This window comes from Bos indicus x Bos taurus, chromosome 24 (assembly GCF_003369695.1).
Source record: "Bos indicus x Bos taurus breed Angus x Brahman F1 hybrid chromosome 24, Bos_hybrid_MaternalHap_v2.0, whole genome shotgun sequence".
In the NCBI taxonomy this organism is placed as follows: Eukaryota; Metazoa; Chordata; class Mammalia; order Artiodactyla; family Bovidae; genus Bos; species Bos indicus x Bos taurus.
Genome location: NC_040099.1, coordinates 30,181,896 through 30,208,023, shown reverse-complemented (window position 1 = coordinate 30,208,023; position 26,128 = coordinate 30,181,896). Strand labels below are relative to the sequence as shown.

General features: G+C 40.7%; 1 protein-coding gene across 3 annotated transcripts; it reads right to left on the bottom strand.

Annotated features, from left to right (window-relative positions):
• Positions 1 to 6,971: 6,971 nt before the first annotated feature.
• AQP4 (aquaporin 4) lies at positions 6,972 to 21,528 on the bottom strand. 3 transcript variants are annotated; one of them, XM_027525834.1, is made up of 5 exons: positions 21,424 to 21,528; positions 17,570 to 17,984; positions 16,531 to 16,695; positions 16,174 to 16,254; positions 6,972 to 11,923 (listed from the first exon to the last, which is right to left on the bottom strand). In XM_027525834.1, the coding sequence occupies exons 1-5, from the start codon at positions 21,453 to 21,455 to the stop codon at positions 11,645 to 11,647; spliced, it is 972 nt and encodes a 323-aa protein (XP_027381635.1). In that variant the 5' UTR covers positions 21,456 to 21,528; the 3' UTR covers positions 6,972 to 11,644. The 3 variants fall into 3 exon arrangements, with proteins under 3 accessions (XP_027381635.1, XP_027381637.1, XP_027381636.1); XM_027525836.1 differs by lacking the exon at positions 21,424 to 21,528 and adding an exon at positions 20,875 to 21,374; XM_027525835.1 differs by lacking the exon at positions 21,424 to 21,528 and adding an exon at positions 20,406 to 20,669.
• Between the last annotated feature and the right edge of the window lie 4,600 nt (positions 21,529 to 26,128).

The following is a 26,128-nucleotide window of genomic DNA, read 5'->3' as shown; positions in this document are numbered from 1 at the left end:
AAGATAATGATTTAATTTAGAAGATAACCTCTACAAGATGAAAGATATGATTTCATTTAAAAAAGATAACCTTGAAATATGATTTCATTTTTAAAAGAAGTTTATTATTCTCACTTGGAGGGAAGCAAGACTGAATGTAAGTAGACTACATATAGCGTTTCTCAGTCTCAGTTCTATTGAAATATTGAGCCAGATAATTATTTGTTAGAGAGTGGAGGAATGTTCTTTGCATTGTGGGATGTTTAAAATAACCCTGGCATCTACTCATTAGGTGTCAGAAGTTCATCTCCAGTGTAACAGCGAAAAATATCTCCAGACATTGACAAGTATTATCTGGGGATCAAAGTCACCCCTGGTTGGAATCCATTGGGTTCAGAGGCTAATACAATTATGTAGGTGATGATTTCATTGGTCTGAACCAAAGTAGAGGCAGTAGGGCTGGAGGCAAGAAGGATTTAAGAGATCTTAGATTTGGCAGATCATTGAATGGGAAGGGGGGACCACATGCGATGACTGCCATGTTTTGGCTTAAATAACTCTACAGTTTGGCACACACAAGAGGAGAAACAGGCTGGAAGAAATCAAGGCAATGAGTTCAGCTTGGAAGAGGCTCCATTTGAGGTGTCTGAAGAACATGAATGAAGATGTTCAAGAGGCTGTGGAGTAAAGATCTTGAGCCTGGCCCAGCCTCAGATGTACTTTTCTTTGCTTCTGTGATTTTAGAAAAATACATGTGAACTTACATTTAAAAAAATTTGGAGACTTCATATTCAAGTTTGAATTTCCAGTTTGTCTAAAATATTAGAAGCTCTGGCTGCACTTGGTCCAAGGTCTTAGATGACAGAAATCTACAAGCCAAGTTTACTGCAGCAGGTCCCAGACTCCCCAGAACCTTCTTGACTCCTTTCTATCACTTGCTCACTTACCATTTTAAAAATTTGAGTGTAGGACCCTCTTGCCTTGGGGGACATTTCTGCTCTTGGACATCAACACAGATGTCCAAGATGTGTCCCTTGCCATCCCCAGGAAGAAGTTCTGTCTCAATTAAGATAAACTTGCTCCCACTTCTCAGCCTAGATCCAAGGAGTGCGTCACAACTGAAGCAGAATTATTTTTTTAAAATGGCAATGGAAGAAAATAAAATGAGTTTGTTGTATTCAACCTCTCTGCTTTTGTGCTTTTATTTTATTTTTTATTTATTTTTTTTGCTTTTGTTCTTTTAAAAATATATATTTATTTTAAATGGATTGATTGCTTTACAATGTTGGTTTGATTTCTGTCATATAGCAACATGAATTAACTATAGGTGTACATATGTCCCCTCCTTCTTGAATCTCCTTCCCACCTCCCACCCCTCTAGATTATTCCAGAGCCCCTGTTTGAGTTCCTTGAGTCATACAGCAAATTTCCACTGTCTATCTATTTACATGTGTTAGTGTATATGCTTCCACGCTGCTCTCTCCATCCATCTCACCCTCTCTTGCCTCTCTCCTGCCCTTGTCCGCAAGCCTGTTCTCTATGCCTGCATCTCCATTGCTGCCCGGTGCTTTTAAAAAATATATATATATATTTTGGCTAAGCCACGTGGCATATGGGATCTTAGTTCCCCGACCAAGGATCAAACCTCTTCCCTCTGCATTGGAAGTGTAGACTCCCAACCACTGGACCAAAAGGGAGCTCCCTCTGCTTTTGTACATTTTAAGCCAAAATTTGTGCATTCTGAAGGTTACTAAGAAAAGAAAATGAAACAATCAAGAATTCAGGCAATTAAGTGTTTTCCCAACATTAGGAATTCAGTAGTCATAATTTATCACCCCTCATTCTCTCAGTGTTTCAAGGAAACATTTTCCATTTATGTTCATTTGTTTTTCCAAATGCTTCTTAAAATAGCCTTAAATGTACTATTTGTAGGTCAGTGACAATGCTCTTTTAAAACTGCTTGAATAATAGAACAAAATGACATACCTCTTACAGAACAAAATGGGCCATAATAATGTGAGAGAGACCATGTACGAAGGGATGTAATGGTTAGAATTAAAATGACGTCTGACAATTACTTTCAATTTGAACGGAGGTGAAGAAAATCAGAATTACAATACTCTTGTGATTAAACTTGGATGAGATGAAAATGTCATATTGTTTGATGAGAATTTTTTATTAGAGTTCAAAGAATATGAATGATTTAACTACAATGTACCAACACCACAGGGCTGAATACTCTTTATCAGTTTTCCTGACTTTTCCTTACAGCAGATCACTAGAGAAGTGCCAGCCTCTCTCCTTCTTCTGTTCTTCTGCCACCGTTTTCAGAAGATTGGTTTGTGAAACAGCAAGATCCTTTGTGATAAGTTTTGACACTGAAATCCTGTGCCTGCATGCTCAATCGCTTCCGTCGTGTCCGACTCTTTGGGGCACTGTGAACCATAGCCTGCCAGGCTCCTCTCTCCATGGGATTCTCCAGGCAAGAATACTGGAGTGAGTTGCCATTTCCTCCTCCAGGGGATTTTCCTGACTCAGGGATCAAACCTGTATCTACTGCATTGGCAGGTGGATTCTTTACCACTGAGCCACCAGGGAAGCCCCACCAAAATCTTGGAGAAGCTTAATATGGTAAGTCATCTCCAAGATCCTTGTGCTGAGATGAGGCTCATCATTTTTCCTTTTGAAAGAAATACATTATAAAGGCAAGGTTTCTTGTGTGAGATGTGGGGAGATCCTGCTCTCACCCTGCATTTGTTGCTAAAAATCAAAATTCGGTGAGTCCTTTTATTCCATGGGAGGAGTCTAGGTATTTCCCTTTAGCTTGAAATGGCAGCACTGGGATCACAGGTTTGATAGTCACTCTGTTGTGTCCGACTTGTTTTGACCCCATAGACTGTCTCCTCCCAGGCTCCTCTATCCATGGGATTCTTCAAGCAAGAATACTGGAGGGGATTGACAGTTCCTCCTCCACGTTGTCTTCCCATCACAGGAACTGAATCTTCGTCTCCTGCATCGGCTGGCAGGTTCTTTACCGTCTGAGCCGCCAGGGAAGCATGAGGTTTTGACTATTAAAATTGTTGAAGACGATGCTTGTTCAGTTCTCTTTCCAGTACTGATTCCATCATAGGATGATAACTCAGCACAGGGACTCACCTCTGTCTGCACAGGGGCAGAGGCTGTCCTGACAATTCCCACACTGTGGGAGCAAGAAAATAGGAGCCCCTGTCCTCTGACTTTGCTCTTAGTGAGGGACTCCTGTCTCCCCTCCCTCCCCCATGATCATCCTTTTTCTTATCTTTCCCCTTTGGGATCCCTAAATCAATTAACTAATGTTTTTTTATTGGAATATAGTTGCTTTCCAATGTGTTCGTTTCTACTGTACAAAGTGAATCAGTTATATATATCATATTTGTCCTCCCTTTTGGATTTCTTTTCCATTCAGGTCACCATTTGGGAGCCCCAGATTTAAACAAATAGTTCCCCAGTCACTGGTAGTACATCTCTATCCTGTATTTTAAAAGATTTTTGTCTTCTGAAAGTCTGAGTCAAATTAGGTGGGAACTGAAGCTACAGTTCTGAGGCTTGAGCACAAAGAGGTAAGGACTTACTGATGACAGTCATTCTACTCATTCATTTCCCAAAGCTGTTGCCGTTGTAACAGTGTTAGTACTTGGCTCACTCATTGTTATATTTATCTATTTATTTTTGGCTGTATAGCACAGTGTGTAGGATCTTAGTTCCCTGACCAAGGCCTGAACCTGAGCCCTGGCAGTGAAAGCTCTGAGTCCTAAGTGCTGGACTCCCAGGGAATCCCCACCTTTATTATTATTATTTTTTTGCAAATAAAATCGATCCACTTTATAAGCCAATATATAGGATAAGTTATCACATACTATTAGTTCAATTTATTGTCAAACAACATTTTATTGCTTCCTTTTTAAAAATTGTATGTTAAATAAAATTAATAAATAAATTATAATTTATTAAAGCTTTCTATAGGATCCTGAACAAAATAGGTGTGTTAGCATACATATTGATTGGGTGATTAGTAGGTAAAGAAGAACTAAGATATATATTAATTATCTTAATGAAGGGCAGAGAGAAATTGTCAGATTAGGTAAATTAAAGACCAGTTAGGAAATCTGGGCTATTGATAAAAAGTGAGCAGTATCTGTCATACCCCTGTTCAAGAAAAGAAAGTGGGTTTTTGGCTATTCAGTCCCTTTCAAAAACACTTTAAAGTTCAGCTGATTTATTTTTGTAGCATTTGCATTGGAGGGTTTCAGTCTTCCTTCAGAGGTGGTCAGAATGATAACCAGCCGTCAAGTTGTGAACAGCGGAGAGATTCAAACATGCTGAAGTCTAGCATGTAAGAATCAAAGGCTTGGAAAAAGCAGATATGAATGTTGACATGACTGGCGGCCTGAAAACCCCAACCTCAGGTAAGAGACAGTACAGGACAGCTACTAAGAGTTGAGTCTGTGGGACAGACTGCCTGGGTTCAGATCTCACTTCCCCCACTTGGCAGCTGACTTTGAACTATTTACTTACCCATCTTAGACCTCAGTTTCCTCACCTATAAAATGAGAATAATAGCAGTATCTACTTTGTAAGGTTTCTTTACATAGTGTTAAATATATGTCTAGTGCACACTACATGTTGTCATCATTATTGAATTGTGGAAGACCTAATCAGTACCTTTGCAATCAATCCTCATCTCTTTTTTCTGGACCAAATGAAAATCATCTTTAGTGGTCTTTATAATATTTTTGTAAATAAAAATCAATCAAAAAATTTTAAATTACCCAATCTAATGAAACACATTGTAGCAGTCAACTCTATTCTCTTATTTGGGATCTTGTCTAAGATTTGTAATAGGTACTCCAGATCTATAGTACTTAACTTACTATCCCTCACTGATGCTGTATATAAAGATTTCCCCTAGTGTGGAGAAGGTGTTTCTTGCCACTTGATGGCTGATGGGAAATTAGGCTGATGGTTGGAAGAGAGAACTTTGTGTGACTTAGGGAAACAACATGAGGGATTGGGATTAATAGGGATGTGAGTTCCTGGTTTTGCTTTAGCACTAGGTACAATTCTGAGTAGTTTGCTTAACCTCTTTGACACTCATCTTGGGAAATGGGAAAGATAGTAATGCTTGCCCCACAATGAGTTTTGAAGAGTGACAGATTGAGACCAATATTTAGAAAATCGGACACCCCATGTATGCTCATAATTGATAGTTATTCTAATCTGTGCATTTCTCCTCTACCATTTTGATCCTTGGCCAATATTTTTTTTAAAGGAAGAAGCATACAGGCTCTGATTTCCATCTATTCTCAGATTAACTTACTTCTTCCAGACTGGAGAGTTTCTTTCACTCATCCATCCATTCATCCATCTATCCATCCACCCCTCCATCTTTCCATCCAATCATCCATCTTGCATTTACAGAGCACTGTGCTGGGGGCTGTGCTTAGCCACTCAGTCATGTCTGACTCTTTTGTGACCCCATGGACTGTAGCCTGCCATGTTCCTCTGTCCATGGGGATTCTCCAGGCAAGAATACTGGAGTGGGTTGGCATGCCCTCTTCCGGAAGATCTTCCCAACCCAGGGATTGAACCCAGGACTCCCACATTGCAGGCAGATTCTTTACTGTCTGAATCACCAGGGAACCCCTTGTTGAGCACTAGCTATGTGCTATCACTATTCTGTGCTCAGAGGTTGCAAACATTATGCTCATGGTTTCTCAGAGACCTCTGAACATGTGGAGGCAGCAGAACTCAACTAGCTTTTTGGGGTCTTTAATGTCTTCTTGAAACCCAAGGAATGAAGATGTAGAAAAAAACTAAAAAATATTAAGAATTAATTCAGGTGACATACTGCTTTGGACATTTTCCAAGCAGGATAATTATCTAAAATCAAGCTGACATTTATTTTCTAGCTTCCCATGCTTGTTAAAATACTTTTCTTGCTGAAATACTCATAGAGCTAAATTTCATCTAACATCTGGCCATCATATAAATATAGCAATTAAAACATGTCTCGTTGCTTACACATTAGGTATACATTTTAGAAATCCAGTTAGTGTTTTATTCTTTCTAAAGTGCATTTTTCCCTTTTATTTTCTTTAGTGTTTGAGCTAGTTTTGGACTCCTAACTGGAACTATATGCATTCAAATATTTTGCACACACCTATACAGTAAAAACCAACTAGATCAAGGTATAGTGCTTTGTGGTATTTCCTAATGATTGAGATATTCTTTAAGTTATTTATTCATTTATGCAACAAGCATTTATTGAGAGAAATGTCAAGCCTAGTTCTCAGTGCTGAGAATAAGACATAGTCTTAGCCCTTAAGGAGTTTAAAACCTAGTAGGAGAGACAGAAACCTACACAAATGATTTCACTACAATGTGACAAATGCAATAAGAGGTTCACATCCACCTGGCTCTTAAAGGCAGCATTCACCACTCTTCCGATGGGTTGCATGTTACATAAATGATTGTCCTCAATCCTTCCCTGAAGGTCTGTAACCTCTCAAAATTGAGAGGTTCCAACCGAGAACCCAAGGGAGTAAACTGATACTCACTGAGGCTACGTTATCCATCTGGGTAGGCAGAATTTGCCAAATGCCCTGAGGATGGATCGTCTATTTTGCAATACCAGCCTCATTTGAGTCACAGTTGTTTAAGTCTTCACTCTTTGACTCTCTATAATGATAGCTGATATTCAATGGTCTGTTTTGCACAGATGTGAACATTTAGAATTAAGCCCACAAAAACATTTTCACTATCTATATGAGTACCTAACATACTGTGTACTCTGTAGGCTCTCAGAAATATATTTTATTATATGGATTCCACAACCATTTCATTTGGTGTTGATTGTACTCAAATATCTAAACCTCCCGGTCCTTCTCAATGATGCTTCAAGATGAAATGAGCAAAAGCTGTGGATGAATTTTCAAAATCATCAAACACAATGCTTACCTTTTAAAATATTAAACACTTTATTTGCACAAGCTTAGTAATATGAGATCAACATAATTCATGGAAATCAACCACAGTGCTAACACTTTAATAGATTATTCCAAATATTAGACATTACAGTTTCAATCTCCTTAACATTAGCTCTAACACTGGAATAACATTTCAGTTAATGAATAATTGTGAATATAACCATATGTTCAGTTTATTCTCACCAGTTTATCATGAATTACAATTTTATTGTGATTTGAGTCATAAAAGTGATAAACAATTGTTTATATAGTTTTATAAATTGCATGTTTATTTAATTAATCCTGAAGAGAATCTAGAAAGACATTCTGATGGGTTATATAAATTCAGTGTATTTTTTAGCTCTTGAGTTTTAACATGCATAGGTAATGCTATAACTGCTTTAAAGTTTAATGTTAATCGTACATGTTGCATAACATTTATTTGATCTGTATTTTCATAGGTTATTGTCATTTGACAAAGTGAGCAGCCACAGTTTTAAAGCCCTGGATTACATATCTTGCATGTACTTTAGGGAAGAGGGTTTCAAAAGTTACAGCTGTTTTGGAGTGATCTGTAAAGTACTATGAAAGCAATGCAAATGTACACAATTTGGGGTAAAGAGAGTGTTACATTACACTTTCCAGAGAGTAAACACACTTTTCTAATAATTTTGATGCCATCAACGTATTGGGAAAGACAGAATGACTTTCAGGTATCAAATAGCCTGAGTTTGCATATTCTATAGTGCTTATGATGAGAGTTTATATCAGCTTTCTCTTGTCTGATAAGTTGGTCTGTTGGGCTCGCGTTGTCATTCTTAGCTGTCACAAAGGCAATTTATCTGTCACATGTTCACAGCATGTGGAAACAGTGTCAACAGGCTGCAACAGAGAGCTTCACTGGGATCAATTCTAGTATTTGAATGTGCTATTCTATTTTGGAATATTTTGGTTCATTATGGAGTTTAAATCAGTAAGTGAGTTGCCTGGTTTCATGGTCTAAGAAGAATATTCTGTGCTATCTAGAATCAGACCTCTAATAATTAGATGGCTTAATTCCGTCATGTGCTGGGTGCTGTGCTTAGTTGCTCAGTCGTGTCCGACTCTTTGCAACCCCAGGGACTGTAGCCCACCAGGCTCCTCTGTCCATGGGATTCTCCAAGCAAGAATACTGGAGTGGATTGCCATGCCCTCCTCCAGGGGATCTTCCCAGCCCAGGGATCGAACCCAGGCCTTCCGCAATGCAGGCGGATTCTTTACCATCTGAGCCACCAGGGAAGCGTGTTAGCAAAATACTTCTAATCTTGTAAAATCTTCAAGACTGAGCCAGCACCTACCAACTGCATCAGTAAAAGGATCAAAAGGGGGAAAATACAAGAATATAGGAAAAACATCAAATGGCAGAAATGAAGTGTAAGAATGTTACATTTAAGCAACTATTTAGATACCAGAAAATACTTCCTTCCAGTATAAAAGTTGAGAACTCTTTGAAGAAAATGTCATCTTCTACAATGAAAACATACTTTCAAACTCTGGACCCCCAATTTTAAAGAAAGCCCTGGAAACTTAAAAAATAACTCTTACCCTTTGTACTCCTTTGGCAAACTATATACATTTGCGATGTAGGGACCACCTTACAATTGGGGCGGGGGGCGCTTGTTGTACTTTTCCTTAGGGAAGAGGCGGCTGGCATCGTTTCCTGGCTGGGTATAATTCATTTATGTCCTTCCAGTTTTTTCTCTCTGATCTCTTTTCTGTATATCTGTCAGCAGCACTCTCCTGGGAGCAGCACGATGCACTTCATTAATAAGAAGGGATTAAAGGAAAAAGCCCCAGTCTCTTAATACACTTGGATAATTTGGTGTCATCCACAAGGCAAAAGACCCCTGCTGCATAGATGTCATTAGAAAGGTACAATTTCATTACTTTTTACTGGTAGAGCCTTGAGTGAAATACAAAATATGTTGTCTCATATGCGGGGAAAGGAAAGTGCAGAAGCTTTCATTCGCTGCATGCCCCTAAAATAGTAGAAGGCAAAAATATATTCGATGGTTTTTACATTTATATGGCCTTCCCTTAGTACTCCTTGAACTCATGCTTCTATAAAATATTGAACAAAATAAAGATGAAAAGAAAATTATTTATATCCTTAAATCACAAATGAAATGTATATATATATTTTCTCAACTAACACACTTGTTTTGAATACCTACTATGTGCCAGGTACTCTGCTTGTTGCTGGAAAACAAATGACCAAAATATAATTCATGAGGGTTTTTTTTTTTTTCCAGTGATAGCTTATCAAATGCTCTAACTGGAAGTAAGTGTAAAATTGACTGTATAAGAAGTAAACCATATGGCTGAATAAAAATGATCCTACACCAGTAAACTTGAAGTGTATTCAAAATGTTTCCTTTTTTCCCTTGATGTGTGTGTTAGTTGCTTAGTTGTGTCCAACTCTTTGCAGCCAGGCTCCTCTGTCCATGGAATTCTCCAGGCCAGAATACTGGAGTGGGTTGCCATTCTCTTCTCCAAGGGATCTTCCTGACCCAGGGATCAAACCTGTGTCTCCTCCATTGCAATCAGATTCTTTATCATCTGAGCCACCAGGGAAGACCCTTTCCCTTGCTAACCTAACTTATTTTTGAACTGGCATGTTTGCCTATGGTTGATAGCATTATCTTTTGAGCTAAACCACTCCTAGTTTTAAGCCTTTAATGATATATTGAGCAAACATGAAAAGATGGGCATAAACCATCCTTAGAAATACACCCTAGTTCCTATAGATGCTGTCCCAAGCAGGAAGCAGCGTGCCTCGATGATGGAGGGTGTGGACAGCCACCAAAGGGACCTGGGATTTAGGCACCTGCCAAAAAGATGACAATGGGACTTCTGGGGACTCCCCTGGTGTGATGTCTCTCTTGGAACCTTATGCATTCCTTTCCTAGCACCGAAGAGCATCAGATTTAATAGTGGTCCATTATCTCACTGCAACAGACACACAACTGCCATTAACACTGAAAAGTGACACGCAGTTGGAACTGTGTGTGGGAGAAGAAAGCCCTTGATTATCAGCTATTTACAAGCCACTCTTTGCAGTGATAGGTTTTTGCTTTACTATTAGCTTTTGTTCAGTGAAATCGACTTTTGCAGCTCTTTGTCTAAAACAAAGGCTAGAACAGACTGGGGTTTAGATGACAGCAACTGGCATTTCTAGAGACAATTTTACTGACATAAGGCAAAGCAGTACAGAAAAAAAAAAAAAAAAAAAAAAAACAACCCAAGTTATTTTGACAAACAAATGAGTCAATAATGAAAATTCTTAAAAACCACATTGGGTTACATACAGTATCTCTACAAATGAAAGACTGTCATCTAGTCAGCTTGGAATACAGAGGATTTTGATGTCCTCACCCTTTTATTTTGCAGTCTTGTTGTTCTTGTCCTTCGTGCATTTTAGTTCATTAAAATATCATTACGTGTACAATGAAGATGATCAACAAAGGCACAGTGAAGATTATCAATAAATGTCATGAGAAGTGGGAGGGTAGCAGCGATTGGGGCTGGCAGGACCAGTGTGTACACCTTCTAGAATGAGCAGAGCTTAATAATTAACAAAAACTCAGAACTCAACTAGTTATGTTCTTGTTATCAAAAATATGTCTCAGCTAATGTTTAAGTACAGTTAACCAAAATTACAAACAAAAAAAAAAACCCCAGTTTTGCCAATAAATTAAAAAAAAAAAAGCAAACGGTTAAGTGGTTACAAGTTTAGATTGTTAAACTCATGTGGTGTATTTGAGGACATGCACTGAAAACAGATCATCTGAAACCATCCTACAGATTGCCTTTTTCCACAGGATTTTTGTATGATGGGAAGTTTCCACCCACCCCCATATAATTTTTCAGGTCTGTTTGTCCTGAGTCTCAATAGGTACCTTATGATGTAGATGTTTTATTAGGTGAATAAACATAAAGAATTTTATGAACATTATTCAAATTTCTGGGCTTTAGATCCATATTTACCCTAGAGACAGTGAGGAGGAGGAAGAAATATTATGAACTGAGTTTGGGTTGAAAGTTGGGTATTTGAAATATAAATGAAAACAACTCATTAGCAACGACTCATTAATATTCATTTGCCGAGGTAGTTTAAACATAAGGGATTGCATGTAAAAGAGTTTGTTATATTTTCTCTCTCGAATGTGCAAGACTCTGTGACATACTCTGCATTTTGCCATTGACAAACTGGATTTAAAAGAATAAATACTCAGATGAGGATTGGCAATACCAGTTACAAGGAAGAGGAAATAAGCTGATAGGTTATGTCTGTGTGATAGATATGTCAGGCAAGCCTTAACAAAATCTTGATAGCATTTTAAATTGATTATCAATTAATGTCAAATAGATAAACTAGATACACATTTGCTTTGGGGATACTTCAAAAAGATTTTTTTTTTTTTAGATTTGAAATTCATGATAGGTTTCTTCCAGTCCTCCTTGGTAAATAATGAAATATTTACTGTCTAGACTGAGTAATATGACATGAAACAACAAACCTGCACATGTCTAATTTATAACAAATCTGTTTCCTTAATGGGTGGAAGGAGATCTGAGGACAGTTCTAAGGGCTCTTGTCTGCTTTCAGTGCTGCCTGCTAGTCATACTGAAGACAACACCTCTCCAGATGGGTCTTTCCCTTTCTTCTCCTCCCCCCGGTCAATGTCGATCACGTGCACCACTCCGGGTTTTAGAATCAAGTCGTCGGTCTCTACCTGACTCCTGTTGTCCTCCACCTCCATGTAGCTCCCTTTTGTTTGCTGGGCAGCTTTGCTGAAGGCTTCTTTAAATCGACGTTTGAGTTCAACATCTGGACAGAAGACATACTCATAGAGGCCACCAGCAAGGACAGCTCCTATGATTGGTCCAACCCAATATATCTGGGAGAAAGATGGAAGAGTTATAGAGCGTAAGTAGAGTAAAACTATTTCTCTGAACAATGCATGAATATAGAACTTTGCTGATTTAAATTGAGAGCAAATATGGCATGCATAAAAAGAGACCCTTGGAAACAAAATAAGAAAGCACGTTAAATCTACGTCTGAGATCCATATATTACTAAATAACATTTTGAACAGAAAATAAGAAGACTGTTTCCTCTTTTCTTTTCCTGCTTTCATTATGTTCTTTCCATTTTCAGATAATCCTGAAAGATAGGTCCTCTTTGGTGGTACTATAAATTAAAAAGACACTAAAACTTATTTAACTAAAATAGAGAAAAAATTTTCTGGAAAGTATCAATACTTGTTTTCTTAATATTGCCATCTTATATTGGTTTTCTACATAATCACAATCATGGTACAGATCGTACCACTTGGGGCTTTAATTATTCAGTACAGCATGATAAATGGCATCTGAGGTCTACCACTTAGCAATTTTGTGACTGCTTGCATCCATTACATAACCTCATGAACACTTAATTCCATCAGATGCAAAACAGGAATAATAATAATACACACCTCACCGTTGTCAGGATTAAATTGAAATACTTGTAAAGTACTTAAGAGTTCCAGTTTCATAGTAACTTGCTCCTTTCCATGTTTCCTAGACAATTTAAAGATGTATGGGTCTAGGCTGGCTATAAGTCACTTTCCTTATGTTACATGTTTTTTTTCTCTGAAATTTGGTGATTTGTTTTAAGAGAAAACCTCAAGGTTTATCCATTGATCTTCTTGCAGAGTGCGTTTATCCTCATGGTTCTTATACTGATGACTTGGTGGAAAAATCTGTGCTGAGTTTATGGATGATGGTGAGTAGAGGATTTGCCATCCCATAGGATTTTAATTCAATAACTAGAAGTTTCTATCATATTAGTTATGTGTCTAGAATAAACTAAGTTTTGAGATTGGATAAACTCTAACATTTGCTTTAGAGTACATGTAGACTATAGGATCTCAGACAGTAAAAATCTGCCTGCAATGCGAGAGACCTGGCTCAGGAAGACTCCCTGGAGAAGGGAATGGCTAACCACTTCAGTATTCTTGCCTGGAGAATTCCAGGCAAGAGGAGGAGCTTGGTAGCTAGGTTACAGTCCATGGGGTTGCAAAGAATCAGACAAGACTGAGAAACTAAGACTTTCACTTTCAGATTGTGGAGCATTAGACGTTCATTCAGCAGATGGACTTGAGCAACAGTTGTTCAGTCACTAAGTTGTGTTCGACTCTTTGTGACCCCACGGACTGCAGCATGCCAAACACTGTTTATTGAGTACTTTCTCTGGGCTGGCTGTATTCAGTGCTTAACTTGTATTAACTCATTTTATTCTAACTGATCTTTGAGATAGATATTATTATTATCCCATTTTATGGGTATGAAAATGGATATGCAGAGAGGGTGAGAAGCTTGCTTAAAAATTTATGCTTAGCAAGTGGTTGAGCTGGGATTTCAGGTCTGTCTGATTTCAAAGCTCTTTCGAACCATTATGCTGTTTTCTATTATACTCGCTAATGGTAAAGAACCTGCCTGCCAATGCAGGAGACATAAGAGACAGGAGTTCGTTCTCTGGGTCAGGACGATCCCCTGGAGAAGGGAACGGAAACCCACTCCAGTGTTCTTTCCTGGAGAAGCCCATGGACAGAGAAGCCTGGTGGGCTACAGTCAATGGGGTCGTGAAGAGTTGGACACGACTGAAGAGCTTAGCACAGATACACACACACATGCTACACTTCTCTCATTTGGAAAAAAAAAATCAGATGAATACTTCTGGGTTAAAACACTCTGTGGAAATTAAATTCATTTAGCACCCTCATTGCACAGTCTAAAGAAAATTCAAACTTAAGCTGAAGCGGAACACATACACTTTACAGGGAAATTGTTGACAAAGTGGCTGCAAGAACCAAGTTCCTTATCTTGAACATGAAAGAAATCATGTCAGAGTTGACCTTCTTAATGCCCTTTCAAAGGGGAAATGAGAGCCCTCCTCTAAATGTCTTTGTGCTACATTCCTTTGGTAAGATCTCATTTGGTATGCTCTATTCCATAAGCTCCAAATTCCACAAGAGAGACAAAGGACTGCTAAATAATTACAGTTCCTTCAAAACACTTATTCAGAAGACATCTGGCTGCATGCTCTCAAAACAAATCTCAGTTTCAAGTTGCTATTTCCAAAGTTATAATGCCCCTTAACTTTTAAAATTCATAAAGGTAAAGAATTTTTACTGCTAAAAATCCAGAAAATCCAGAAAAGAAGACTAAAAAATATTATTATACCACACGCAAAATTCATCATTAATATCTTGCTATTTTCATCTATCAGTCTACCTATTTACAGATATACTTTAATTGTTAATTTTACACAACCATTGTCACAAAACGGACATTAGTTTTCAGTAGGATTAAGTGTTATAGCAACAAGGGGAACCTTAGATTCAGTCAACAAGCTAAGGATTTTTTTTTGCCACTCAAATTTTAACTAGTGTATCACAACTCAAATAATTAATAAAAACACATGTTTTCATCTACATTTTAAAGTCCTCATGGATTAAAATTTTTCATTTTTCTAAATTTCAAATAGAAAAATTGTTTGAGTGTATAAGTTGAACTAAAAGTTGTACTTTTATCATAAGATCTATATACTGTGTTCCGTTGCTCAGTTGTGTCCAACTCTTTGTGACCCCATGACACCAGGCTCCTCTGTCCATGGGATTCTCTAGGCAAGAATACTCGAGTGGGTTGCCATTTCCTCCTCCAGGGGATTGTCTCGACCCAGGGATCGAACCGGTGTCTCTTGCATCTCCCAGATTGGCAGGTGGCTTACCACTAGTGCCACCTGGGAAGCCCTGAGATCTATATACTGCGTTTCCATTCCTGTTAATGTGGCAAGTCCTTAGAGACATACATGGGAATTTCAGTGGCAAAATGACCAATTGCATGGATAGTATTGCTGACTAAGCTTTTTCATGGCCGGGTCCAAATCCTTGCTTTTGATCACTGATGTTCATGCTTTTATTTAATGGGATAGATTACTCATAAAGACTTGGTACACTTTTCTTAGAAGTGAAAGCACATAGCAGTGGGGCAGTTTCTTCTCATTTGCAACATAGATCACGGATGAATGCATGTGACTGGGTTAATAACCCCTGTATGCATGACATTAAAACATAAGCGACATCTATTACAGAAAAGAATCTAAAAAGAATATATATATACATTCATACACTTGTGTGTGTAACTAAATCACTTTGCTGTACACCTGAAACTAACACAGAATTGTGTATCAACTATACAGCAATAAAACAAAAAACATTACATTCGTGAATTAAAAATAAAAGGTGTAAAAGAGCATTCACAACATATACATGAAGATAAAAGTTAGCCCCATTTGAAGCTGGCTTATATACACCTATTTTTATTGGTTGTTGTAAGTCAGTATGTAAAAGATCTTCAGAACTGTCACATTATTCATTTAAGGGATTTACATTTCTTTTTGGTAAGAAACAATTGAAAAGAAATCGACTGTGGTATCAATGGATACCGCTGCTCTCTAGAAGCACTGCCCCCACATTAAGTAGGGTAGGCATGAGGTGTGAGAATTGTGTCTTTCCTGAAAGTCACTTATTCTTCCAGCTATGGATATGGTGATAATAGCATAAGCTCTGGCACTATCCATTCCTCACCATCTGCAGTTCACATGCTCCCAGCTCCTATACTGTTAATTGGGTTCATGCTTTTGTAAACAAGAAGGGTAAATATTTTTGCTACGTGCTTTTAAGCATTTCTCTTTTTCTTCTTTTTATTGTTTCGCAAGCATATTATGTATCATTGCTGGGAAGGGTTTACTTTCAATTATTTAAGCATCATATTCACTTCACCACCCTGATTTTAATTTGTTACAGCCAGGCAACCTCCATATACAATATATTCTGCCAAAGTCTATCAGAATACAGTGTGCAGAGCAGCGGTTAAAAAAAAAAGACTATCACTAAAGGCTCAAAAGAGATATGAAATGTTTTACAGCAGATAAAATCTGTCCCAGTCTGTCCCTAGTCTTTATGAAAGATGTAATAAAGTGGTGGTGGTGGGGTTACAGTTGGGTGAAAGAGAAACTAGTGAGCAAAATAATGGGAAAAAAAGCTCTATGGCTCATTGTCCTCAACTTTAGGAAAATAGGAACAATGAACATGATGGTTACCCAGTGGTTCTCCCAATTTCCCATGATAACTGCAGGTCCAAAGGATCGGGCGGGGTTCATGCTGGCACCAGTGTAATTGATCTACAGGGGAAAAGAACACAACTTCAGACATTGCTGAAACAGGGCTACTAACAGGTAGCCTTCATGGCATTATGTCACTGTTGGCCAAGTCAGTTAGAGGAAGGTTAGCAGCCTTAGCAACATTCTCATCACAAAGTTAGCAAAACAATAACCTAAAATGGACAGAAGAGGCTGGATACTAAAGAACTACAGCTGTGAAACGCAACATCTTCAGGCCAGCTGAAGGGCGAGGCTAAACAACGTGGATCCGTTATTTAAAGGAACTTGGAAACTTACTGCAAATAAATGTCCAATTGCAACAGAGATCCCAATGGCTAAAGCTATGGAACCGGTGACATCAGTCCGTTTGGAATCACAGCTGGCAAAAATAGTAAACACCAACTGAAATGTGATTATCAACTCCACCAGGAGACCGTGTCCAGCGCTAAGATTTCCGTGAACCTGGAGACAGAAAAATACTCCATCTGAATTGACAAGAGAACCTTTTCTGTGATAACATATCATTGTGAAAGGCACATTTTATTCCTATAAAAACTGATGGTCAGTTTGAGTCTTCTGTTCCACCCCTGATTGAGAGATGCATCTCCCCCCTCAAAAATAAATACTTATTTTGGGCCAGCACAGATAATTAATTAATCTTATAATGACCAAGTGGGAGTTTGTGCTGAATGTTCTTTTCTACAAAGAAAGCAAAATATGCTACTGCTGCACTTAAGTTATAAAAGAGTTTCTTGAGAGCCTTGTAATTTTATAAGGCAAAGATTAAATTTATTAATTAGGTTTAAATTAATTAATATATACTTCAATTAAAATTTAACTGTGTGTGGTTTTTTAATCAACGCCTGTGCTGAGCTAACAAATGATATACTTAATCAGCTAAGAACAAAACCAGGATCAAATGCCAATTCATTTTTTTGAGTGTGACCCTTGATGTTTTAAACCTCATGTTCATGGTAACAAATAAAACTGTTCCTTCTGCTAGTGAACCAACAAATAATTGTAATAAAAATGTCTTATGTTATATATATAGTCAATGCAGTCACTGGGATGGAGAGAAAGAGGAAAAAAGAACCCAACACAATTTTTGTGCTGCCCAGACTTAGTGCTATTCAAGTCATTCAACAGCAAATAATGACTCTATATGATATATTCAGTGTGGCTGGAATCAGTTTGCACCCCTATCAAGAGTTATCAGACAACCCCTGGGAATAAATTAGCAATTTTAGGAAAGACTCTAAGGTCACCAGGGTGTCATTTAGCACTCCATATAAGCTGCCTGGAGTCCGAGACTGAAAACAACAGCTAAAGATGGTACCGTGGTGACTCCAAGGCCCCCTACCACACTGGGAGGCGTGACCAGGTAGAGAATTCCGGCTCCAATGATGGCGCCCAGGCACTGAGCTGCAATGTAGAAGACAGACTTGGCGATGCTAATCCTCCTGGTGCACACCATGGCCACCGTCACAGCGGGGTTGATGTGGCCACCACTGATGTGGCCAAAGCACTGGACCATAGTCGCGATGCTGAGTCCAAAGCAGAGGGAGATGAGAACCATGTCGACAGGTAGTGGCTTTTCTGCTCCACCCCAGTTGATGGTGGATCCCAGGCTGAGCAGGACAAAAATAAGCATGGCCAGAAATTCCGCAGTGACTGCCTTCCAGAAAGTTTGTGTCCAGACCCCTTTGAAGGCCACCATGATACTCTCTCTTGTACACAAAGGTCCACACTTACTGAAAAGAAAAAGCAAAATTGGCATCAGAAGCTACTGAATCAGAGTCTCCTGAGATGATGGCCAGGCCCTCGGGCTCCCAGGTGGCTCAGTGGTAAAGAATCTGCCTGCCAATGCAGGAGATGTGGGTTCGATCCCTGGGTCATGACGATCCTGTGGAGAGGGAAGTGACAACCCACTCCAGTGTTCTTGCCTGGGAAATTCCATGGACAGAGGAGCCTGGCGGGCTACAGTCCATGGGGTCTCAAAGAGTCTGACACAACTGAGCCACCAAACAGCAGCAGCAGGCCCTCAGTCTTGCCTATTGTGGGGCACCTCCCACCAAAGTTTATTTGCATATAAAGCCTCCCTCAAGGTCATCTGCATACAAAGAAAGGATGCTTCGGGAAAATCTCCTTAGCTACTTAATTATCTCCTTAATTAATAATCAAGAGATTGTCATTCTGATCCCCTTTGATTTAATATCCAAAGATCATCCAGTTTCACTGAAAAATTATCTGAATTGTCCCTAGAAAGGAAAATATCTGGATCAAGTTCCTTAAAGAATTAAGTATATTTACCTTGTAGTTAATTCCCTCTGAGCAACTTTTTACATTTTCAATGTACTTTTTACACGTCATTTCTATTTGGAACCTACGGCCATAAGAAAGAGAGGTCTTTTCCAGTTTTGCACTTTCTGGTTCAAATGGCATTCTGGAAATGGATTTTGAGAGCTGATTGTCCCTTCTCTCCTCCAGTGGAGACTCTGATGAAGGGGTGTTCTGTGAGGAAGCCAGGAAGGCTATCTTTTGAGAATGTCTTTTGACTGATACGGGCAGTGGGGACTCGCACAGCAGAGCTGGGACCCAGAACTGGGACGAGGATGCTGCCGTGCTCTCCTGGCCAGCGTGGGGAGAAGTCCTAGAGCCCGCCTGGTCCGGAGGTCCAGTGCAGGCCGCCCGGGACCAGGAGCGCCCGGGCGGGGCGGCTCCGGGAAGCCCACCCACCCCTGGGTCCCAGGCATCTCGTCCGACACGGGGGATAGATTAGAAGTGCATTCTGGCCTCTGCGGTACTTCTGCAGGGTTGAGGGACTGTCCCTTCTTGGGCTTGACTCCCCATCCCTTGATGTTCACCTCTGATAAAATCCTCCCAGAGGGATCCTGGAGGCCAGTGTGTGCGGGCAGCACCCCCGGCACCCTAGCCGCCAACTGCGAGGGACAGCGACTTGGGGAGAGGGGCGGAAGGCCGCTGGGCGAGGGGAGGGTGGTCAGGAAGACCATGGGCCTCAAAGCAGGAGGCTCTGGAAAGCGGTTTTTCTCTAGTGTCTTCTTGATGGCATTCTCTAAATCTGCCGGTACCTCTTCTGCGGGAGCTTGCTGTGCCTTGAGTGGGTGGGGAGGACTGGTGGGGGGGGACGTGAAGGCTGGGGGGGGCAGCAAGGCAGCCTTTGGGAAGGAAGACCCTCTCTTCCTCCACTGTTTCCCTGCTAATACCTTGGGATCTTCACAGCTGAGAAGGGATGCGCTTTGAGGATATTAATGGCAAGAAATGACTAGGATTCCTCTTGGGGGACAATCATCCCAGTGACCCCGTTTTTCAAGACATTTGCCCTTATCCTTGGTCTGTGATGGGGTAGGAGAGAGTGATGGAATGTGGAAAGCATTTAGTGAGACTCATCCCAGGGGACTATGAAAAGGGTAATGCGAGAAGGTGGGCTTCCCAGGTGGTGCTAGTGGTAAAGAACCCACCTGCTAATACAGGAGACTTGGGTTCCATCCTTGGATTGGGAAGATCCCCTGGAGAAGGGCACAGCAACCCACTCCAGTATTCTTGCCTAGAGAATCCCATGGACAGAGGAGCCTGATGGGCTACGGTCCATGGTGTTGAAAAGAGTCGGAAACGACCGAAGCAACTTAACACACCCAAAGGCAGGCAAGAAAGCCAGGTATTTTAACAGATTAGAGTTATTGCAGTTCTTCTGAGCATGGGCGCTTCCCTCCCCCATCGAGTCCCCAGGATCCTAGTCTGGTTGAGCCAGTGGGTGAGAACTGTGCCTATAAGTGCCAGGGGAACCCTGCCTTGACCTTTAGGATCTTGACTCAGCCCCTGGTTTGACATGGGGCTTTGCTACAGGGCTGGAAAGCGAAACCCATTTTCTGCCCAAGCCTAGGTGGCTCCAGAAGGGGACCAGCCAACTCCGTCTGTCTGGAGCATCCCCCATCCCAGTGAACAACTCTAAGCAAATCATGCAATTAGGAGAAACCCCAGCTGGGAGGACACTGACATCACACTCCCTAGAGAAACAGAAAATAAAGAGACCAAAACAGTGCTTGGAGCCAGGCAGCCAGTGAGGGTGCCCTGGGGGAGAAATGACAATATCCCAAAAGGGGAGAAATTCACAAATTGAAAAAAGAAGTTTCAAAAGTGGCTTTAGAACTTACCAGCAGCCCACGGCTGTAGCCAGGATGGCAGAGGGCTAGGTGCTATGTCAGGGGCTGGTCCTCTGTGGCCAGATTTAGTGGGAAAAAAGGGAGAGGCAGGAAGCTAAGGCAGCCAGGTGGGCAGGACTCGGCAGGTCCCATTCAGCAGCCACACAGGGAGCCCAGGGAGAGGCATGCCCTGGGGACAGGCCGCCTCCTCCCTGCACCCTCTCCCTCACCTTCCCTGCTCATTCTCTGCACCTTCTCCAGAGACCCAATCTCAGAAGCTCAGTTGCTCTTTCAGCTTCAAGACTTTATCAGCCAGAGGAATAAAAACAACCCCCCTCCAACCTCCGAAGTAAACAAATAGACACCTTGAGCATGCCTTTAGTTTTCTTTGAAAATCCGCAGAATCTGATCTCTTTCCAGGGCAGAATGACCAACCTCAGAGGGCTGTGAACCCCAGGGTCCCCTGGCGGCACATACATACCTCTGTCTTGACAAGTGCTCAGCTCAGCTCTTTCGCAGCCCCTCTGAGTTATCTACCGTCAATGTTCCCTTCCCTGTTCACACTCCCTGGAAATGCATCAATACCATTTGTTGTGCTTTTTCCCCTTTTGCTCCAGAACAAAGGGGGTTTGTTGATGTGACCGGGTTATAGAGAGCCCGACAACATTACTTACTAGCCGAACCCCCAGCCTGATCCACTTCTGGACAGCTGAGCCCCTAGATAAGTGATTTTTCTGATGAAAAATACTAGATGATAGATTTACCTCCATAGACTCCATAGAGGCATTTTCTTGGGCTATAGGTCTCCAATATATGGAGGATTTTTGCTGTAAATCATCCCCCTTTTTCTTCTGCCCTCTCTCTGCCTCTCTTATGAGTATGCCCATACCCAGCCCTGGAAGAACCACCTGCCCTACAGTTTCCTTCTAGATTCTGCCTGAGCAGCACACGTATCTGTAATAAAAGAGTCCCAAGTTTCATCTTTCATCCGAGCCTCAGCATTGTTCCCTTAAGGCAAAGAAGGACTTACCCCCACCGCCTCGCTGCGGGTCTGTCACTCATGCCTCCCCCGGCCAGAGTGCAGCGCTCACATTGCCAGCCCCACGGCTCCCAGTGCGCCGGGAGTCAGATTACGGCCACTTGTCTGATTGGGTTTTTGAAGTCTTAGGGGTGGAAAGATTCGGCACCATGTGGCAATCGCCAAGTTATATTTGAACTTGAAATGACTTTCTCTACCTGATCGTTATAGACACAGGACATTTCAGGAACACAAAATGCTGGCTCACCTAATCCTTGAAAATGAGGCTTTCCCCAAATCTTTATTTGAAATCCTCCCACCACAGGGAACTGCTGAGAAATTTTGTTGTTGTTGTTCTGTGTGCAGTCGAATTTGGGCGACTATTAAGAGCACGGATTTGCATTATCCAGCAGTTGAGATGAACGGAATGAGATTCAGGCTTCGGTGCATTTGTTTTTGAGTGGCGACATAGCCAGTGGGTTCTCTGCGAAGTTTTTGCTCACAGAAGCAGTTTTCAAAGTACTGCAGATCACTTCAGGTCCCTTGGAGCCTGTGCAGCACTGATTTGAGTAACAGGATATAAGACTGCTTTAGAGTCTCACCTGACTGTTATGTTAACAATTGTTGGTAAGAAGTAGCAAATTTTAAACAGATAAACGTTGGGTGGCACAAAATTATTGGGAACTAGCTGCTTCTTGTTGTTCAGTTGCTAAATCGTGTCTGACTCTTTGTGACTCCATGGACTGCAGGATGCCAGGCTCCTCTGTCTTCCATTATCTCCCCAAATTTGCTCAAATTCACGTCTGTTGATTCAGTGATGCTATCTAACCATCTCATGCACTGCTGCCCGTGTCTCCTTTTGCCTTCAATCTTTCCCAGCATTAAAGTCTTTTCCAGTAAGGTGGGAACTAGAAGTAAATTTAATATCTAGAAACCCAAGGACAGGACTGACTTGACTGCACCATTTTTGGGGTCCAGTGAAAAGTGAATGCAGGACTCCTTGTTGAAAAATTATTAAGAATTTCCAGTTTGCAGCAGTAGGATATGAAAGGAAGTACGGGACCCTTCTAAATGCACAGGTTGTGTGCCGGTGAGGCAGGCCCGGCTAAAGAGTTTGGTGAGCTCTGGAAGGTCTGACAGTTAGTGCCTGCATTACCATCTCATTTTTTTCTTTCTTAAAATGGACCACAGGTACCTAGGACTGAAATAATCATCATCCTTGATACAGGGCACTCTGTCATCACTGGTACATTTATGGCCCTCTTTTATTTTATATTATTTTAATTAGTTACTTTTTAATAGTATAATGATCATCATACTGGCAACTAGACCTGTGATAATAACTCACTATGGGACCCTCTTTATCCCCGCCCTGCTTCTCTACCTACCATCTCATTTCACATAGGAGCTTCCTTTTTTCCCCCAGAATGGACTGTGGCAAGAAAGAAATACAGGAGAGAGAAGAAAACGGTTATGTTTTCACATCATGGTTACAATTTCTTGTTTTCTTGTCTCTTTTGGATACTTGAGAACTGGGAATGGTTGAAAAGCTCTCATGAGAAAGAGGGATTACAATTTTGAGTGTGAATTTCAGAGGAGCTCTTTATTTCTGTTTCCAGCATTCTCAGATAACAAAGATTGAATTTATATCCTTTAAGAATGTGGCTGCATACTGATGGCTGTTCATCAGGGGTTTCAGCCTTTGAAAACACATGCAAGTCAGAACAAACTCTGGTAAGAGGGCAACAGAGAATTTATGGCAATCTGCAAAGAACACTTAAAATATTTCCTGTTCATCCACCTTATTAGGACTGACTAGAATGCATTCTTTTTTTTATATAGCTGAGTAATATTCCATTGTATATATGTGCAACAATTTCTGTATCCATTCATCTGTTGATGGACATCTAGGTTGCTTCCATGTCCTATTGCGAAGTTGGTTGTGAAGTTGCTCAGTCGTGTCCGACTTTTTGCAACCCCAGGGACTGTAGCCTGCCAGGCTCCTCCGTCCATGGGATTTTCCAGGCAAGAATATTGGAGTGGGTTGCCATTTTCTTCTCCATGTCCTATAGCTATTGTAAAAAGTGCTTCCATGAAGATTGGGGTACAGGTGCCTCTTTCAGTTATGGTTTTCTTAGGGTATATGCCCAGTAGTGGGATTGCTGGGTCATATGACACAGTATTGTAAAACAATTATCCTCCAATTAAAAAAAGAACAACAACAACAAAAATTATTTCCTGTTGATTGTTACAGCTGTTTACTATTCAGATTTTTGAATGAGATTTTTTAAAGGTGCAAAATGTTCTTTTTTTTTTTTAATTTGAAAACTTTGATTTGGACAATGGGTCAGAAGTGCTTGTGAGGTCTTTGAGTCCAAGGAACAGTGCTGTGAGGTTTAAGTTCTTCCTTGAGAATGAGGCCTGTGGTGCTAGCCACAGAAACCTACCAAATGTGGCATTGTGTAGGGCTGCTGGTCAGCAGGAGGACATTTTTCAGGTCCACCCTTTGTAAGTTGCACTCGGCTCATTAGCATTCACTCCATGGTGGTGGCAGTTCCCGGCACCATTTTACAAAGTGCCAACAGAACTTGGTTACCACAGTTTCTCAGACCCTTTCCCTTTCTTCTGGCTGGCTGATCACTGCCCTGGTAGAATGTGTTGACAGTCCAGTTCCTAAGCGATGGCTGTTCCCATCAAGGGAAGGGCCACCCTAATTGGCATCAACTCACACTTATTAGTACTCTCAGCAGAGAGGTTCAGAATTGACCAGGGATTAACCCTTCACTTCCTGGAGGTAGTTTTTCTTTTCAGATATTCTTTATTATCCTTTCTATATTTGAGATGGTAATATTGACCTTCCTATGCTACATTCAGTCTACCTACTTCCCTGGCTTTTCTTTAAACTAGGGATAGAAACTTCCAATAGGACTGTTTATGGCAATGCATGCAGGATACAATAATGAAAGAAATCAGCTGTATTGGACTTACGATCGTGCAAAAAGTATGAGGTGGGAGCCCTGGTGAATATAAGTAATAGCCTCTAAGTTGACCTGTTTTGAACTGGCTTAGGACTAGAATCAAAGATTTGAAATCTAAACTTTTTTCCCCCACTGGTAACCTTAAAAAGGCCTAAATTCATTTAAAGATGGAATAACAATTTATTGATGAAGTTTTCTTGACTTTCTTACCTTTAGGAAAAGGATGGTAACCTGGGACATTGATTTAAAATCAGTCTTGTATGTCAAGCAAACTTGTGAGTTTTTAGTTAAATAGCTTTGTGAAGTTGTGAGTCAGTAACATATGAAAAAAATGAAGGCATGATAAATGTAAATTACAAGTACTTGACAAAAACTAGTGGATGAATGCACTTTGTTCCTAATTTTTAATCTCTTACATCATGTTGTTATCCTTGGGTGCTGATGTATATCTGTGGGATTTGTAGACCCCTTTCCCCACCCTGGCCCTCAGAACTTTTAGTATTTCTTCATGTGTTCAGAGATAGAAGACTAACACAAACATACTAAAAACGCCAGCAAGGCCTCAGGATCAGATAGGAAGTGTCTCCAGGCTGGCAGGGACAAGACTCAGTAGCAACTCACAAATCTCATCTTCCTTTTCATGAATCTCAGCGATAGGAATCCCTGCAGAGCACTTATGTATCAGCAAGTTCATTAAAAACAAACAAAACAACAGCAGCAGCAGGGCAACCGCAGGCACAGGCACCACAACACAGGACTTCAGTGGAGCTTTGTTCGCTTTTCAAAGAGGTGTTACCTTATTATTGTTACAGTAAGGCAGAGTGGTTGCTGGAAATATGGCTCACCACCCAAAGAGAAAAATAAAGATAGCAATCAAAAAACATAAAAGAATCAAAGAAAGTTTGACTTGCCTCCCTTTCTCGGTGAGGTGAAACTGACAAACCCTGGGTCTTTGCACCGGTGTGGACCCTTCCGCTCTATCGCTGCCCCTCCCCCATCACCCCTTCAGTCCAAGTTTTCCCGTTCATGATAGCCGGTGCTGTTTCCTTGATTCAGGTCCAGGCCGACCCTGCTTTGGCTGGTGAGTTGTACTCTGCTGACATTTAAGGCAGGAATTCCCTGGGAAAATAGTCAAGAGATTCTTTTGGTGCCACTGGCAGGGTTCCAAAAGGTTTAGGGTTCCCCTGTCTAGGCAAATGGGCAGAGAGAACGGGAGGGATGGAGAGAGAAACAGAAGGACTTTATTGAGTGACTGTGTTTCATCCGAAGCTTGTACAAAAAAGCAGAAAGGTGGTTGGATGACAATGCTTTTCTTAGCCCTTATCCTTTACCCAGCTTCTATGAGAGTTCAGAGTTTGGTTTGGGCGTTTTAAAGGCTGCTCAGACATCCACAGTGGGAAGTCAGTTTTCTCGGAAGCAAAGGACTTTGGGATCTAATGGGTTGGATCAGAATGTTTGGAATGGTTAATAATCTGTAAAGTGTAGTCTGTAGTAGTAATTGTTCCAAAATGTAAATTAAATTTGAAGGTTTTAAGAGCCAAAACAGCATTTTGGCAGTTATCACTTATACAGAGAGATTCAGAATCCTCATGTTTTTAATAAACTAAGAAAGATAATCCCAGTTTCAAGGAAAGAGCAAAATGCTTAAAATTCAAGGGGCTCTCACAGGAGGAGTAGACCAAAAAACAAGAAAAATAAAAGAAATGCTTTTAGAATAATACTAGAAACAGAACATTTTC

What these genes read in the sequence shown, in the direction of transcription:
- AQP4 (XM_027525834.1), bottom strand. Translation starts at nt 21,455, where the DNA reads ATGAGTGACAGACCCGCAGCGAGGCGGTGGGG. An exon ending in CCCGCAGCGAGGCGGTGGGG is followed by an intron (nt 17,985 to 21,423) that starts GTAAGTCCTTCT and finishes TTTTCTTTTCAG; the next exon opens with TAAGTGTGGACCTTTGTGTA. An exon ending in GGGGCCTTGGAGTCACCACG is followed by an intron (nt 16,696 to 17,569) that starts GTACCATCTTTA and finishes TTCTGTCTCCAG; the next exon opens with GTTCACGGAAATCTTAGCGC.